The sequence below is a fragment of the Zingiber officinale genome, chromosome 6A (genome assembly GCF_018446385.1).
Source record: "Zingiber officinale cultivar Zhangliang chromosome 6A, Zo_v1.1, whole genome shotgun sequence".
Taxonomy (NCBI): Eukaryota; Viridiplantae; Streptophyta; class Magnoliopsida; order Zingiberales; family Zingiberaceae; genus Zingiber; species Zingiber officinale.
In genome coordinates, this window is record NC_055997.1 from 125,598,267 (window position 1) to 125,611,485 (window position 13,219).

Below are 13,219 nucleotides of genomic sequence, written 5' to 3' on the forward strand. Positions count from 1 at the left end.
CTCTGGACTCCATACAAGTAGTGTCGCCAGAGTTTCAGTGCAAAGACCACAGCTGCCAGCTCTAGATCATGAGTGGGATAGTTCTTCTCGTAGTCTTTGAGTTCCATATTTTTTTTAAATTCGAATTAAACAATATAATTTAACTCACGTGTGTTGATCAAGGATATGTCTAACATAAGATGAGATAACCTCAGAAATAACAACCTGCAAAATGGCCAAAACTTTTTAAAAGGCTACTTTAAGAATCTCAAAATACTAAACTAAACTATAACAAAACTATGATCCCATAGAAAGATATCACAACCCCATGCGGTAACATAAAAATAAAAAATGATTTGCCTACAAAGAGAACTAGAATTTATATTCACTTAGAATCCTAGTGAACCTAAAAAAAAGATACAGAGGCCCTTCTGATCCAGAACGACAAATATAAACTTTGTCTGTTAGCTAGGTGATCTTGTCTGACACCGAATCAATTGTGACACTCATTCCTACGGTCTTCCTAGAATTTATGCCATGGACGACGACGACGTCGCTGTCGTAGGTCACGCAAACAATCGTAGTTCCCATGGAGTGGGGAGCGTTGAGATCCATGGCTACTTGAGAGAAAATGAGAGGATGCTAGTAGGTGTTAGCATTCGGTTAATTTGGTATTAATTTTATATAAATTATTTTTAAACAAATTTGTTTAATTCGGTGTTTACCAAAATAACCTATTTTTAATTTGATTCGGTTATTTCGATTTTAATAAAACTTTGATTCGATTCAATTAGGTAATATTAAATCAATTTTTGATTAATTCAATTAATTTATGGGCCAAATTAACCGAATGTTTACATTTAGATGTCAGAATAAGCCTTTAGATTTGTTTGTGACTCTATGTTTGCATTGCATTTATAGGAAGAAGTCAAGCAGCCAATACGTAGAATCATGTCGTTTGTGCCTAACGATGTGTCAAAAAATTCTTTAATGTGGCGTGTGCCAGATCCTATATATTGACAGTACACATGTGATCATATACGAGATATGGACAAAAAATAAGTTTTATTTTGATTCTCACATTTCAGATTGTTATACCAACCATCAATTGCATAAGGCAACTTCAAAATTGTTACTCCTAGTTTAGTTTCACATGGGAAATTGAGGGTTGATAAATCTTAGATGGCTAAAATATCATTAACAACTTACTTATCTTGATCCGTGGTTGAGCCCATCATGTTAATGTGCCAGTTTTCTTATTTGGATCAACAATTATCACAAGTGTGCTACAACGAAGGCCTAGATAATTGATGTCGGTGTTTTATTAATCTTTTATGTGAGGAGTATAAGTATAGAATTCAAATTTTCTTGATTTAATATTTTGTTGAAGTAAAGATAGTAGGGGCTGAAAGGCCTATATAGGCATAATTTCTTGGTGTTGAGTTCAACATGTTATGAATTATGAACTAAATTATTAATTGGTATCTCCTCTTTGTCTTCCCCTTCACCACTTTCCTCTATTAACATGGGATTGCTAATTAAGGCACATGATTTTGTGTCCTGTCAGTTACTGTAAATGAGGCCACATAGGCTTCTTTTTAATACAATGGTCACTAATCCTTATGGTTCTGTTTAGAATTGGTTCTACAACGTTTATCATTGTTCTATAATTTTTTGAATTACCATAAATGCCACTTGACTTTTTTTAAAAAAACAACAGTTAGTGATCCTTATTATTCTATTTGGAATTGTTTCTGCATCATGTTTATTATTATTCTATATTTTTTTTAATATTAGTGATGACAACTATCCTTGTTCTTTTTAGAGTTGGTTCTACTCTATGTTTATTGTATATCTGTAAGTTTTTCGTCTTAGGAATCTATTCCTCATGATTTGCACAAGTGAGGCCTTTTAATTCTAGTATTTTCTTTTGTATCTTATATTTGAGGTGCTATATTTTTACCTATTTAATTTTCAGGTAATCAGTTTAGGAGATACTATCAAGTTTTCCTTGTCACCCACTAAGACAAAGGATCGCTTGTCAGCAAATGTCCCAGGTGTTCCAGTGGATGAAAGAAATTTGGTATGTTTGTAAACAGTATACTTGCATTATGAATTCATCAATTTCTGTCTTTATTATTGACTTTGGATTTTGTGATTTTTAAATTTTAGATAATTAAGGCACTCAATCTCTACAGAAAGAAAACTGGCACTGATAACTACTTTTGGGTAAATGCCCATTTATTGAATCAAAGTCTGAATTTTTCTAAATATGTTTATATTCGTAGAGCCTTAAGTTTGTGTCCATCTCAACATTGCTTATAGATCCATCTTGACAAGAAAGTTCCCACTGGTGCTGGTCTTGGAGGTGGAAGTAGTAATGCTGCTACTGCACTGTGGGCTGCTAATCAATTTAGTGGTGGTCTTGCTACTGAAAAAGAGCTTCAAGAATGGTCAGGTGAAATTGGTTCGGATGTTCCCTTTTTTTTCTCACAAGGAGCTGCATATTGTACTGGCAGAGGAGAGGTATGCATCACAATTTTCTAGGACTCGTTAGCTAAACATGCCTCCTTTTTGTCTATAAATTATTGAATTCAATTTGACTCATAACTGCATCTACTTAAGAATCTTTTGGAATGTTTTGCTTCACGATGAATCTCATTTTGATACCTCTAGGGTAGCATCACTATTTTGTTCGAAATGTTGTTTGTATTATACTCTTTCTGGCTTTCCCATTGCCCTCACTCAATTCACTATTTTTCTGGAATATTTCTAGACATTCTGTTTGTATTCTTGTATTTTTTTTTTCTTTAATATTTTCATTTAGGAAAGAACACTCCAGTTCTTATGTCAAAGAAGTTATTGTTGGTTAATCCTAGGAAAACGTACCGATTCTACTGTACAAAAATTTTTGTACAAGTGTCGAACCTTTCCTTAAATAACCTATTGTGTTCTTTAGAAATTAATAAGGAATCGCAGACGGAACTTAACATCATTGATTCCAAATTTAACTTATCTGTTCTTAATGGTTTAGATTTGAATCGCAAGCGGAACTTAACACTATTGATTCAAATCTACCTAAGTTATTAATTCCATAAATATTAATTTCCAAAATTGGTTTCCAAGACTGCATGGCGAGGCACATGACCTTCTTGGATATGGGAGCAACCACCACCGCCTAGGCAAAACCTTTTAAGGAAAGCTAATATTTATTTCCTTAAATAACTCTAGGTTAACCAAAAGGAACAATCGAATCACAAATTCGAAAAAGAAGAAAACACAAAATCGAAAAATAAATTCGATAAACTAGATCTAATTGCCTCTTGTATTTAGAATTCACACAAAGAAAAATAACTAGTATGATGCGGAAGAAAATTACTAGTTATACCTTCTCTTTGTAAGCTAACGACCTCAAGATCTTCTGCCGTATTCCTCGCCTCGCCTTGGACGTCGTGTGGGCGACGATCCTCCAAGATGAACATCACCCAAAAACTTCCTCCTTCTTCTTCTAAAATCCGGCCACCACCACCACCAAGGAGAAGAGCAAAGGGAGAGGAAGAAGGGAGAGGGCTGACCACCAAGAGATCACCCAAGCAAAAGAATAAGAGTTGTGTCTCATGAAACCCCTCACCCCTTCTTTTATATTACTTGCCCAAGGCAAATAAGGAAAAACCTTTTACAAAAAATTAAATCATCCAAGAGTTTTTCCTTTTCCCTTTTTATTTTTCCTTTTCTTTCCTCTTGATTGAATCAATCATCAATCAATGGTTGAGATCAATCCTATTTGGTTTAGGATTGAATTTGGTTTAATCCTATTGGCCGACCCTTGCTTGGGCACCAAGTAAGGTGGCCGGCCACAATTAAAAGGAAAGGAAAAATAATTTTTTTAAAAATTTTACAAGAAGAAATCCTCTTATAAAATTTACAAGCTCTCTTTCCTAAAGTATGAGTTAAAAAAGGAAAGTTTCTAAAAATTAAAACCATGTTTTAAAATTTAAAAACTATCTTATAAAATTTCCTTTTTTAACATGGTGATAGAAAATTTAAATTTTAAAACTTCTTTTCCCTTTTTTTAAACCACGAGGATGGTTAAAAAAGGAAAGTTTTAAAATCTTTTAAACTCTCTAATTAAACATGTGACCTAATTCAAATAAAGAAAGTTTTAAAAAATAAAATCTCTCTTTTAAAACTTATAGTTTTCTACAAAGAGAAGATTTTAAAAATTCAAAACAACCCTCCCTTTTTGAATTATTATGGCCGGCCCCTACAAGCTTGATTACCAAGCTATAGGGTCGGCCCCTTTCAAGAGGATGTGGCCGGCCATTGCTTGGTCACCAAGCAATGGTCCAGCCCCCTTCTTGAATACTAAGAAGAGCCTTACATTTGGATGGACTTGAGGCTATAATGAGGCTACGACAGGGACCTAGAGGAGAAATTGGTTTTGGCCTTCCGATGAGCTTGAGTATCCCGTGTTCGCCCCGAACACACAACTCAAGTTCATCGATAATAACTCATTCCACTAGAGAGTTATTGCCGCACTACCGCACCAATCCCAAATTACATTATGGGCTCCTTCTTATCATGAGTGTGTTAGTCTCCCTGTGTTTAAGATTATGAATGTCCACTAATTAAGTAAGTTACTGACAACTCACTTAATTAATATCTAGCTCCAAGAGTAGTACCACTCAACTTTATTGTCATGTCGGACTAGGTCCACCTGCAGGGGACATTCTCAACCTAGATAACTAGGACACAGATTCCTTCTATAATCAACAACACACACTATAAGTAATATCATTTCCCAACTTATCGGGCATATTGATTTATCTAGCTAAACCTCACCCTTTGATAAATCAAAGAAATAAATATTAAATATATGTGCTTGTTATTATATTAGGATTAAGAGTACACACTTCCATAATAACTAAGGTTTAGTTCTTTTACTAAGTCAGTACAAAAAGAACATACCTAAATGATCCTACTCAATACACTTAAAGTGTATTAGTGTAATTTATTAGTCAAGATAAACTAATACTTAATTACACTACGACTATACTGATAGTTTGTTCCTTTATATCTTAGTCGCGAGCAACTGTTTATAATTTATAGAGAACCGACAACATGATCTTCTGAGTGTGACACCACACTCCATGTTGTCTACTATATAAATTAATTGAACAATTACATTTAATAAATAAATACAGATATTGACCAATGTGATTTTTTATTTTAACAAATAAATGTTTACAAAAGCTATGCTTTTAGTATACACTCGTTATGCCAGAAGAAGAATCAAATTCTGTTATCTATTGATATTATAAAAAATATATCCTAAAGCATCTATTTGACGACCCCTCACAAATAAATTTTAGCTGTAGGTTTAAGCAAGCATTGGGTCATGTTAGAGTTGTTGATAGATTCGTTTAGGATATTTGTGTCTCGAATGAATAACATATAGCATAACATGTTGCCTACTGCCTAGTATACAGCATTCACATGCCAAATTAACATGTAATTTGTCTCTAAGATATAGGCTGGTTGCAAACAGGAATTGCCATTAATAGTTAACATTTGTTCAAATCTACATGCAGTTTTTTTTTTACAATGTCAGCTGTGCAGTTGACGACAGCTGCAGATATTTGGATTTTGAACATTCAATCAAGTACATCTTATTAAATATTTCAATTTAGCTGACAAGATTATCACCACATCAAGAATAACGCCAACATCATTTTCTCTTACTATATTCAATCTTATTGTTTAATTTATTTATTTTTATTTTGTTTCTTAAGTAATGATATTTGGATCAAATCTGTTTGCATCTAAATATAGAAAAAATGTTTTATTTTTCTGTTTGTTTCTAATTCTACTTGTGAATATCTGACATTGTAGTTAAAGTTGTTAGCTAGGATGAGAATAGATCCATTATTTTTTTCCCTAAAATTCTCAAATCTATACCTATCTTCTTAAGTTATGTTTCTGTGAACATTAATTGAGCAGAAATAGTAAGATCTCTATTAGGTTCAGTGGAAGTTTAGGCACCCAGTCTCCATGCATCAAGTATGATATATTAGTGCATGTACTCAAATAAAACTAAAATTAAGGATGAATTCAGATATATGGGTTGGGTGTGGTTAATTTTGCCAACTGCTGGATATGTTGCCATCCATAGTTGCAAATCAACATAAAGTAAGGCTAGATTTACTTGGATGGATAACTAAGAGGGGGAAGGGAAGGAGGGAAAGCAACACGTTTATGTACATTACTGATCCCTGATCCATGTGTGATTTTATAATGCTTCCCTCTTCCCCCTCCCCACTTCTAAAGTATTTAAGATTTTGATTGGAAATGTGTGAAACCGACTTGCCGGCAGTTGAACATCCCTTTTCTTACTACTGATAATTGCTTATTTTATTTTTCTAGTTTTCATGATAAATGAATCTCTTTACAGGTTGTTGAGGATATTCCACGTGCACTGCCAATGGACTTGCCTATGGTTCTTATAAAGCCTCCAGAAGCTTGCTCTACAGCTGAAGTTTACAAGGCAACAAATTGATTAGTTTGCTTAAAGTCAACATCCATAAGTACATTTTCCTTGAGATTTTTGTACTGAAATTGAGTTTCCTGTGCAGCGATTCCGGCTAGACCAAACTAGTTCAATTGACCCCTTGGTGTTACTTAGGGAGATCAATGAAAATGGAATATCTCAAGATGTTTGCATCAATGATCTTGGTAGATAGTTAGCATGTTAGTTTCTGCTTTTTTATGTTTGATCAATTGTATAACAATGGTTATTTTGCAGAGCCTCCTGCTTTTGAAGTACTCCCATCTCTTAAACGGTTGAAAAAACGTGTGCTTACAGCTGGTCGAGGAGAGTACAATGCTGTACTAATGTCAGGAAGGTACATTGGTTACCATCTTTACATAATGTTGGTATCAAGATTTGACTTTGTGGAAGCATAAATGGATACTATTATTGATTATATTCTGTATTGATGCATGCAAAATCCTTTGCACCACTGGATTCCTTGGGATTTTGGTTCTGTAAAGGGTTTCTACTTGGCATATGATGGAAATAGTATTTCTTCCTTAAATCTAATTCTCTATGGAGATATTTATATTCTTTACCTTTTCATACTTGTAGTAATAGTTAACTTTTGAGTTTCTAAAAGAGGGAGACAATTAAGTAGAAAAGGGAGGTCTTCTATATTACTTTGGCTTCTTAGTTCCGAATTTAGTTAGTTGGGTAAGTTTTGCATAAGAAACAAATGACATAGTAGATGAATATTTCGAGGAACAAAAATTTCTCTAGTATTTTTCATGTTTGTAGCAACTTGAAGCACACATCATTTTTGTGATGTTCTTGGCAAGCATGAAACAAGTCAAGACTTAAAAGTGCATTAGAGAGTAAGATAGGAGAAAATTGTTAAGATCTTTCACACTTGGATTGGATTTTTTTCCCTAGTTATTAGGATGATTTAAAGCACCATACATTTAAATGGATTCGTAGAGAGAGAATTCAAACTCATCTGGAAGGTTCTGTTTTCATTTTTTGTGCTCAATCCAAATGTTAAATACTTATAAAGATCTATTCTAATGATATTGAGTGGGAGCTTTCATCTCGTATTTTTTTTGTTTTGTTTGTCTGATAGAACTCTAGCTTGTGTACTGGTGGTGCAGTCAAGGCACTCTGCCTTTGCACATGCACGGGAATATTTCAACTATAAATGTTGTAATGATAATAATAAGAATTACATTTATTGAATCACTCATTTCTTACCATTTTCAACCATCATGCTCAATTTTTTTGCACGTGTTTCCAACAGCGGAAGCACCATTGTCGGCATCGGATCACCTGAACCTCCATCATTTGTCTACGATGATGAGGAATACAAAGATGTCTTTGTATCAGGTATATTTGTGTAATTCCCTCATCCATGTGGCACCTTAGCACATGTTTCACTTTATTAAAATTCGTCCTTGCTTAACCATCCTTGTATCTTGAATCTAGATGCATGCTTCTTGACACGCGAAGAGAATCAGTGGTACAAGGAACCAAGTTCGATGAATGCCTCATTTAGCGACAATACAGTTTCTGGAGTTGGACCAACCGCTGAATGATCTATTTGAGATAATTGCTCTTTCTTTTCCTGATCAATTAGATCTCGATGAGATTGAGCATATATAGCACATTGCTGAGGATGAACCAGAAGAGGTTTGTTCATGGCAGTGTTATAGAGGTACCTTTGGAACAATTGTAACTCGTCGAGTGATTCTACTTTTAGTTAGCAATATTTGTACTGTTTTATTGCATGGCATCTGATACCTTTCATCCAATAAGTTAATTGTAAGATTACTAAATCGTTCGTTGTTGAAATTCATGAATTGAGTTATGAGATCGTAATTTTTTAAATTGTGCTTGTTTGCTGATTTGTTGCCAACTAGATTTCTTTTTGTTCGCCAAGAGAGTAACAATTTGTATTATCGCATTGTCGTCTCTGTTCTGACTTTCAGCTATTCACGAAGAAATGCACCAGACACATAGGCTTAAGCAATACAAGATTTCATTTACAACGGATGCGGTCGGCTGCTGAGGATCTGAAGGAAAACATTTCAGTATCTTTACGTACAAAATTAGTCAAAGTCAAATAATCCACTAGCATTAACTAAAGAAGTTGAAGCAAACCATAGAAAATTCAATAGTCAACAAACGGACCAATAACTCCCACCATTATGCCCATTACAATGAGGACATTTATCATGAAATAGGAATGATACTGGTAAACAATGACATTTATCATGAAATAGGAATGATACTTGGTATCAGTCAATTTTAGTTTTAGCAACCTTGTTATCAGCAAAATGACACTACAAATAGAATTGTCACAACTGAAAAATATAAACAGGATCGAACCGCAATTGAATTTCTACTCGCCAACCTTTTGCAGTTGAATTAACTTTAGCTACTGAACAAAAATTGAAAAATTAGATGATTTAGAAGCACAAATTCAATGGTATAAACAATATTTATTTTATTAGCCTTAAATGTGTAGAAATGTAATTAATGTTACAATTATTTTTCTGGGGTATGTAGTCATTCTCAATGCTTGGTTTTTCTAAGACTAATAACAATAAATAGGTTGGTTGATCTAAGAATGCCGGATTAATAGATTATCTGTTACGAGCACTTTTTGATTTATTCTAATGATCGATAAAAAATTTTCGTAGAATAAAGACTGTGTTAGAGTGTATACTAAAAGCCTAGCTTTTGGTATAAATATTTATCTAGAAATAAGAATCACATTGGTCAAAAGTCTACATTTATGATAAATGTAGTTGCTCAATTAATTTATATTGTAGATAACATGGTGTGTGGTGTCACACACAGAAGATCATGTTATTGGTTCCTTATAAATTATAAACAGTAGCTCACGACCAAGATGGAAAGGAACAAACCATTGGAAGGTCGTAGTGTAATTAGGTATTAGTATATCTTAACTATATAATTACACTAGTACACTTAGAGTGTATTGAGTAGGACCATTTGAGGTCGTTCCTTTTATACTGACTTTATAAAGGAACAAAGACCTCAGTTATTATGGAAGTGTGTGCTCTTAATCCTAATATAATAACAAGCACATATATTTGATATTTATTTCTTTAATTTATCAATGGGTGAGATTTAGTTCGATGAATCAATAAGCCCGATAAGTTGGGAAATGATATCACTTATAGTGTGTTGTTGATTATAGAAGGAAACTGTGTCCTAGTAATCTAGGTTGAGAATGTCCCCAAGAGGAGCTCATAAGGATTGTCATGTTAAACCTGCAGTGGACTTAGTCCGACATGACGATGAAGTTGAGTGGTACTACTCTTGGAGCTAGATATTAATTAAGTGAGTTGTCAAGAACTTACTTAATTAGTGGACATTTGTTATTTTAAACACAGGGAGACTAACACACTCATAATAAGAAGGAGCCCAAAATGTAATTTGGGATTGGTGCGGTAGTTCAATAATAGTTCTCTAGTGGAATGAATTATTATTGATAAAATTAAGTTGTGTGTTCGGGGCGAACACGGGATGCTTAATTTTATCGGGAGACCAAAACCAATTCCTCCTCTCGGTCCCTATCGTAGCCTCTAGTATATAGAGATTTATACCCACCGCATACCCACCTTCTTACCCATCCAATGGGGCCGGCCAAGCTAGCTTGAAACCCAAGCTAGGGCCGGCCAAGACCAAGTGGATGAGTTAAGTTGGTGGCCGGCCAAAGCTTGGGTCCCAAGCTTAGGTGGCCGGCCACTAGAATATTAAAAAGGATTTTTATTAAAATTATTTCTCATGTGGATATCATGTTTTAAAAGAGAGTTTAAAAATTAAAAATTTCCTTTTATAGCTTTCTACAAAAGATTAAGAGAAGAGATTAATCTCTTTCCTTATTTGTAGTTTAAAAGGATGGTTTTAATTTTTGGTAAAAACTTTCCTTATTTGTAAATCATCTATATGTTTAAAAGAGAGTTTAAAATTTGAAATCTTTCCTTATTTGTTGATTAAAGGAGGATTTTAAATTTTAAGAAAACTTTCCTTTTTAAACATGTTCATGATTTAAAAGAAAGTTTAAAAATTAAATATTCTCTTTTATAAGTTTCTACAAGAGATTAAGAAAAGATTTGATATCTTTCCTTATTTGTAGATTAAAAGAGATTTTAATTTTTAGAGATAACTTTCTTTTTATTCACATGTTTAAAAGAAAGATTTTAATTTATTAAATTTCCTTTTTATAAACCAATCATGAAGGGATAAAAATTATTGAGAAATTTTTATAAAATTCCGGAAGCAAATAAGGAAGTTTTAATTGGTGTTTAAATTTTATTTGCTTGGAGTTTTTTTTCTTGTGGCCGGCCATTATAAAATTGAGAAAGGAAATTATTTTTAATTAAATAAATTTTCCTTTTCAATGGCAAAAGAATTAAGGAAGTTTTTATTAAAATTTCCTTATTTGCCAAGATCAAGGATTATAAAAGAGGGGGTAGAGGAGGCTTCATGGCTAACGAATCTATTCTATTTTTCTCTCTCTCTTTTCTTCTTCTTGTGGCCGGCCCTAGCTTTTCTCCTTTCTTCTCTTTTGGTGGCCGAACCATACATCTCTTGGAGCTCATGTTGGTGGCCGGACCTAGGAAGGAGAAGAAGAAGAGGAGGAAGCCTCATCTTGAAGATCCCTTGGAGTATTGGTGGTGATCAAGTTCTTCTTCCTTGGAGGTGGTTCTTCTTGTGGCCGAACCTTGCTTGGAGAAGAAGAAGGTGCGTGGTGGTTCTCGTCTCAGAAGATCGTCGCCCACACGACGTCCGGGATAAGAAGAGGAATACGGTAGAAGATCAAGAGGTTTTTCTAAAAGGTATAACTAGTAATTTTTCTTTCCGCATCATACTAGTTATTTTTGGAAATAATACTAAATACAAGAGGCTTACGTTCTAGTGTTTCGAATATGGTTTTTCGAAGTTGTGTTCTTTTGTTTCTTTCTTTTCCTTGTGATTTGATTGTTCTCTTTGGTTAACCTAAAGTTATTTTAGGAAATTGAATATTAGCTTTCTATTAAAGGTTTTGTCTAGTCGGTGGTGGTTGCTCCCATATCCAAGAAGGCCATGTGCCTCGCCATGTCAGTACTGGGAACCTTTTATGGAAATTAATATTTAATGGAATTAATAACTTAAGGAGACTTGGGTCAAACGTGTTAAGTTCCGCAGGAGATCCAAGTCAAAACCTAAAAGAACAAATAGATTAAGTTTTGGATCAAACGTGTAAAGTTCCGCAGGCGATTCAAAAATTTAATTTAAAAGAACACATGGTAGCTAGGAAAAGGTTCAGACCTTTGTACAAAAATTTTGTACAGTGGAACCTATAGGTTTTCCGAGTAGCAACCAACAGACTGATCATCCAAAATTAATCGACGTAAACTAAATACTCATCCACATTAACAACCATGAAGTTCAACTATACTTTGTCACTTCCTCCCACGATGCCCAACCATACATCAACCTTCTTTCCATTTGACCGATCCTATTATAAACATAAATGGGCGCCTCTTCTTTGTCCCTAGTCCCTCTTTCTGCCTTTTTCGCTCCGATGAATACTCCGCCAGCGCCAGCTTGTTCCAATTTCGCCAATTTCGCACCCATCTCGACCATTTGTTTCACCATCTCCGGCTCCGTGCTCTATTATCTCCTTCGCCGCCACTTCCAACTCCCCCACCTCCTACGCCTTCACCATCTCCGCCGCCAACTCCTCCGCCTCCTTTGCCATCTCCACCGCCTCCTCTGCCTCCATTGATACTGACAATGTTGGGAGCCTCCACATAAGCCCAAAGGGCTAATCATCTTGTTGAGGTGGAAGTTAAAGTTCAGGTGATTCGCCCCAATCAAGTTGTCAGATCAGATTATTTAAATATGTATTAGATATGTCTAGCCGTCGATTTCTATAGACTCTAGGGGCTCAGCTCCTCGGACTCAGTGCCCCGCTTTGGTAGTTCAGATGCGTCCAACTGGTCAGTTTCTACTAACTCACTTAGTGCCCCACTCTGGTAGTTCAAATACGTCTAGCCGATCGGTTTCTATAGACTTAGGGGGCTCAGCTCCGCTAACTTAGTGCCCTGCTCAGGTAGTTCAAATACAATCAGTCGGTCGGATTATATCGACTCCAGAGACTCAAGTCCCCCAACTTCTTAAAGATGAATAGTCATTCTATCCTTTATGGGCCAACACCATTATAAATACAGCAAGAGGAGTGTCAAAGCATATGGGAGGTATAATTACACAAATACAAGATATGAATGATGAGACTTGTAAATACAACAAATATACAACAATATGACGTTCCTCGTACTATGACATGACACCTAATTAATGAAGAGAGATGGTCATCTCAGTGGTACTATAAAAGGAGTCAACTCCTGCGGGCACAAATATGCAATCATCTAAGCACATCTTCCACATTTTCCTCCACTAACTTAAGCGTCAGAGTGGACGAGTCGGGGCACCTCCGACCTAACAACAAAAAAAAAAGAAAAAAGAAAACAAAAAGGGAGAGAGATTTAAGTTTTTCAAAATCTTTAGTCCACTACTAGGAATGCTAAACATAAAAATGGAGAGCATATTTGGATTCATTGTAATTTTAGAAATCCACAGGACCTGAAATGACTGCAATCTGAGGTCTATAGGTCAATCAGTGAGTTTCGATCAAAA

The 13,219-nt window shown here is 34.8% G+C and overlaps 1 protein-coding gene across 1 annotated transcript; it reads left to right on the top strand.

The window, feature by feature from the left end:
* The first annotated feature begins 516 nt into the window (after positions 1 to 516).
* LOC121995288 (4-diphosphocytidyl-2-C-methyl-D-erythritol kinase, chloroplastic-like) lies at positions 517 to 8,388 on the top strand. The gene is made up of 9 exons (XM_042549067.1): positions 517 to 624; positions 1,901 to 2,062; positions 2,152 to 2,208; positions 2,305 to 2,505; positions 6,431 to 6,523; positions 6,612 to 6,711; positions 6,782 to 6,881; positions 7,806 to 7,891; positions 7,991 to 8,388. Exons 1-9 carry the CDS (start codon positions 517 to 519, stop codon positions 8,098 to 8,100), a joined length of 1,017 nt encoding a protein of 338 aa, XP_042405001.1. The 3' UTR covers positions 8,101 to 8,388.
* The last annotated feature ends 4,831 nt before the right edge of the window (positions 8,389 to 13,219 follow it).

Bases quoted from the DNA above. Each gene is read 5' to 3' on its own strand.
- LOC121995288 (XM_042549067.1), top strand. From the start codon at position 517: ATGGACGACGACGACGTCGCTGTCGTAGGTCACGCAAACAATCGTAGT. The intron at 6,882-7,805 runs GTACATTGGTTA...TGTTTCCAACAG, and splicing joins GCTGTACTAATGTCAGGAAG to CGGAAGCACCATTGTCGGCA. The intron at 7,892-7,990 runs GTATATTTGTGT...TCTTGAATCTAG, and splicing joins CAAAGATGTCTTTGTATCAG to ATGCATGCTTCTTGACACGC.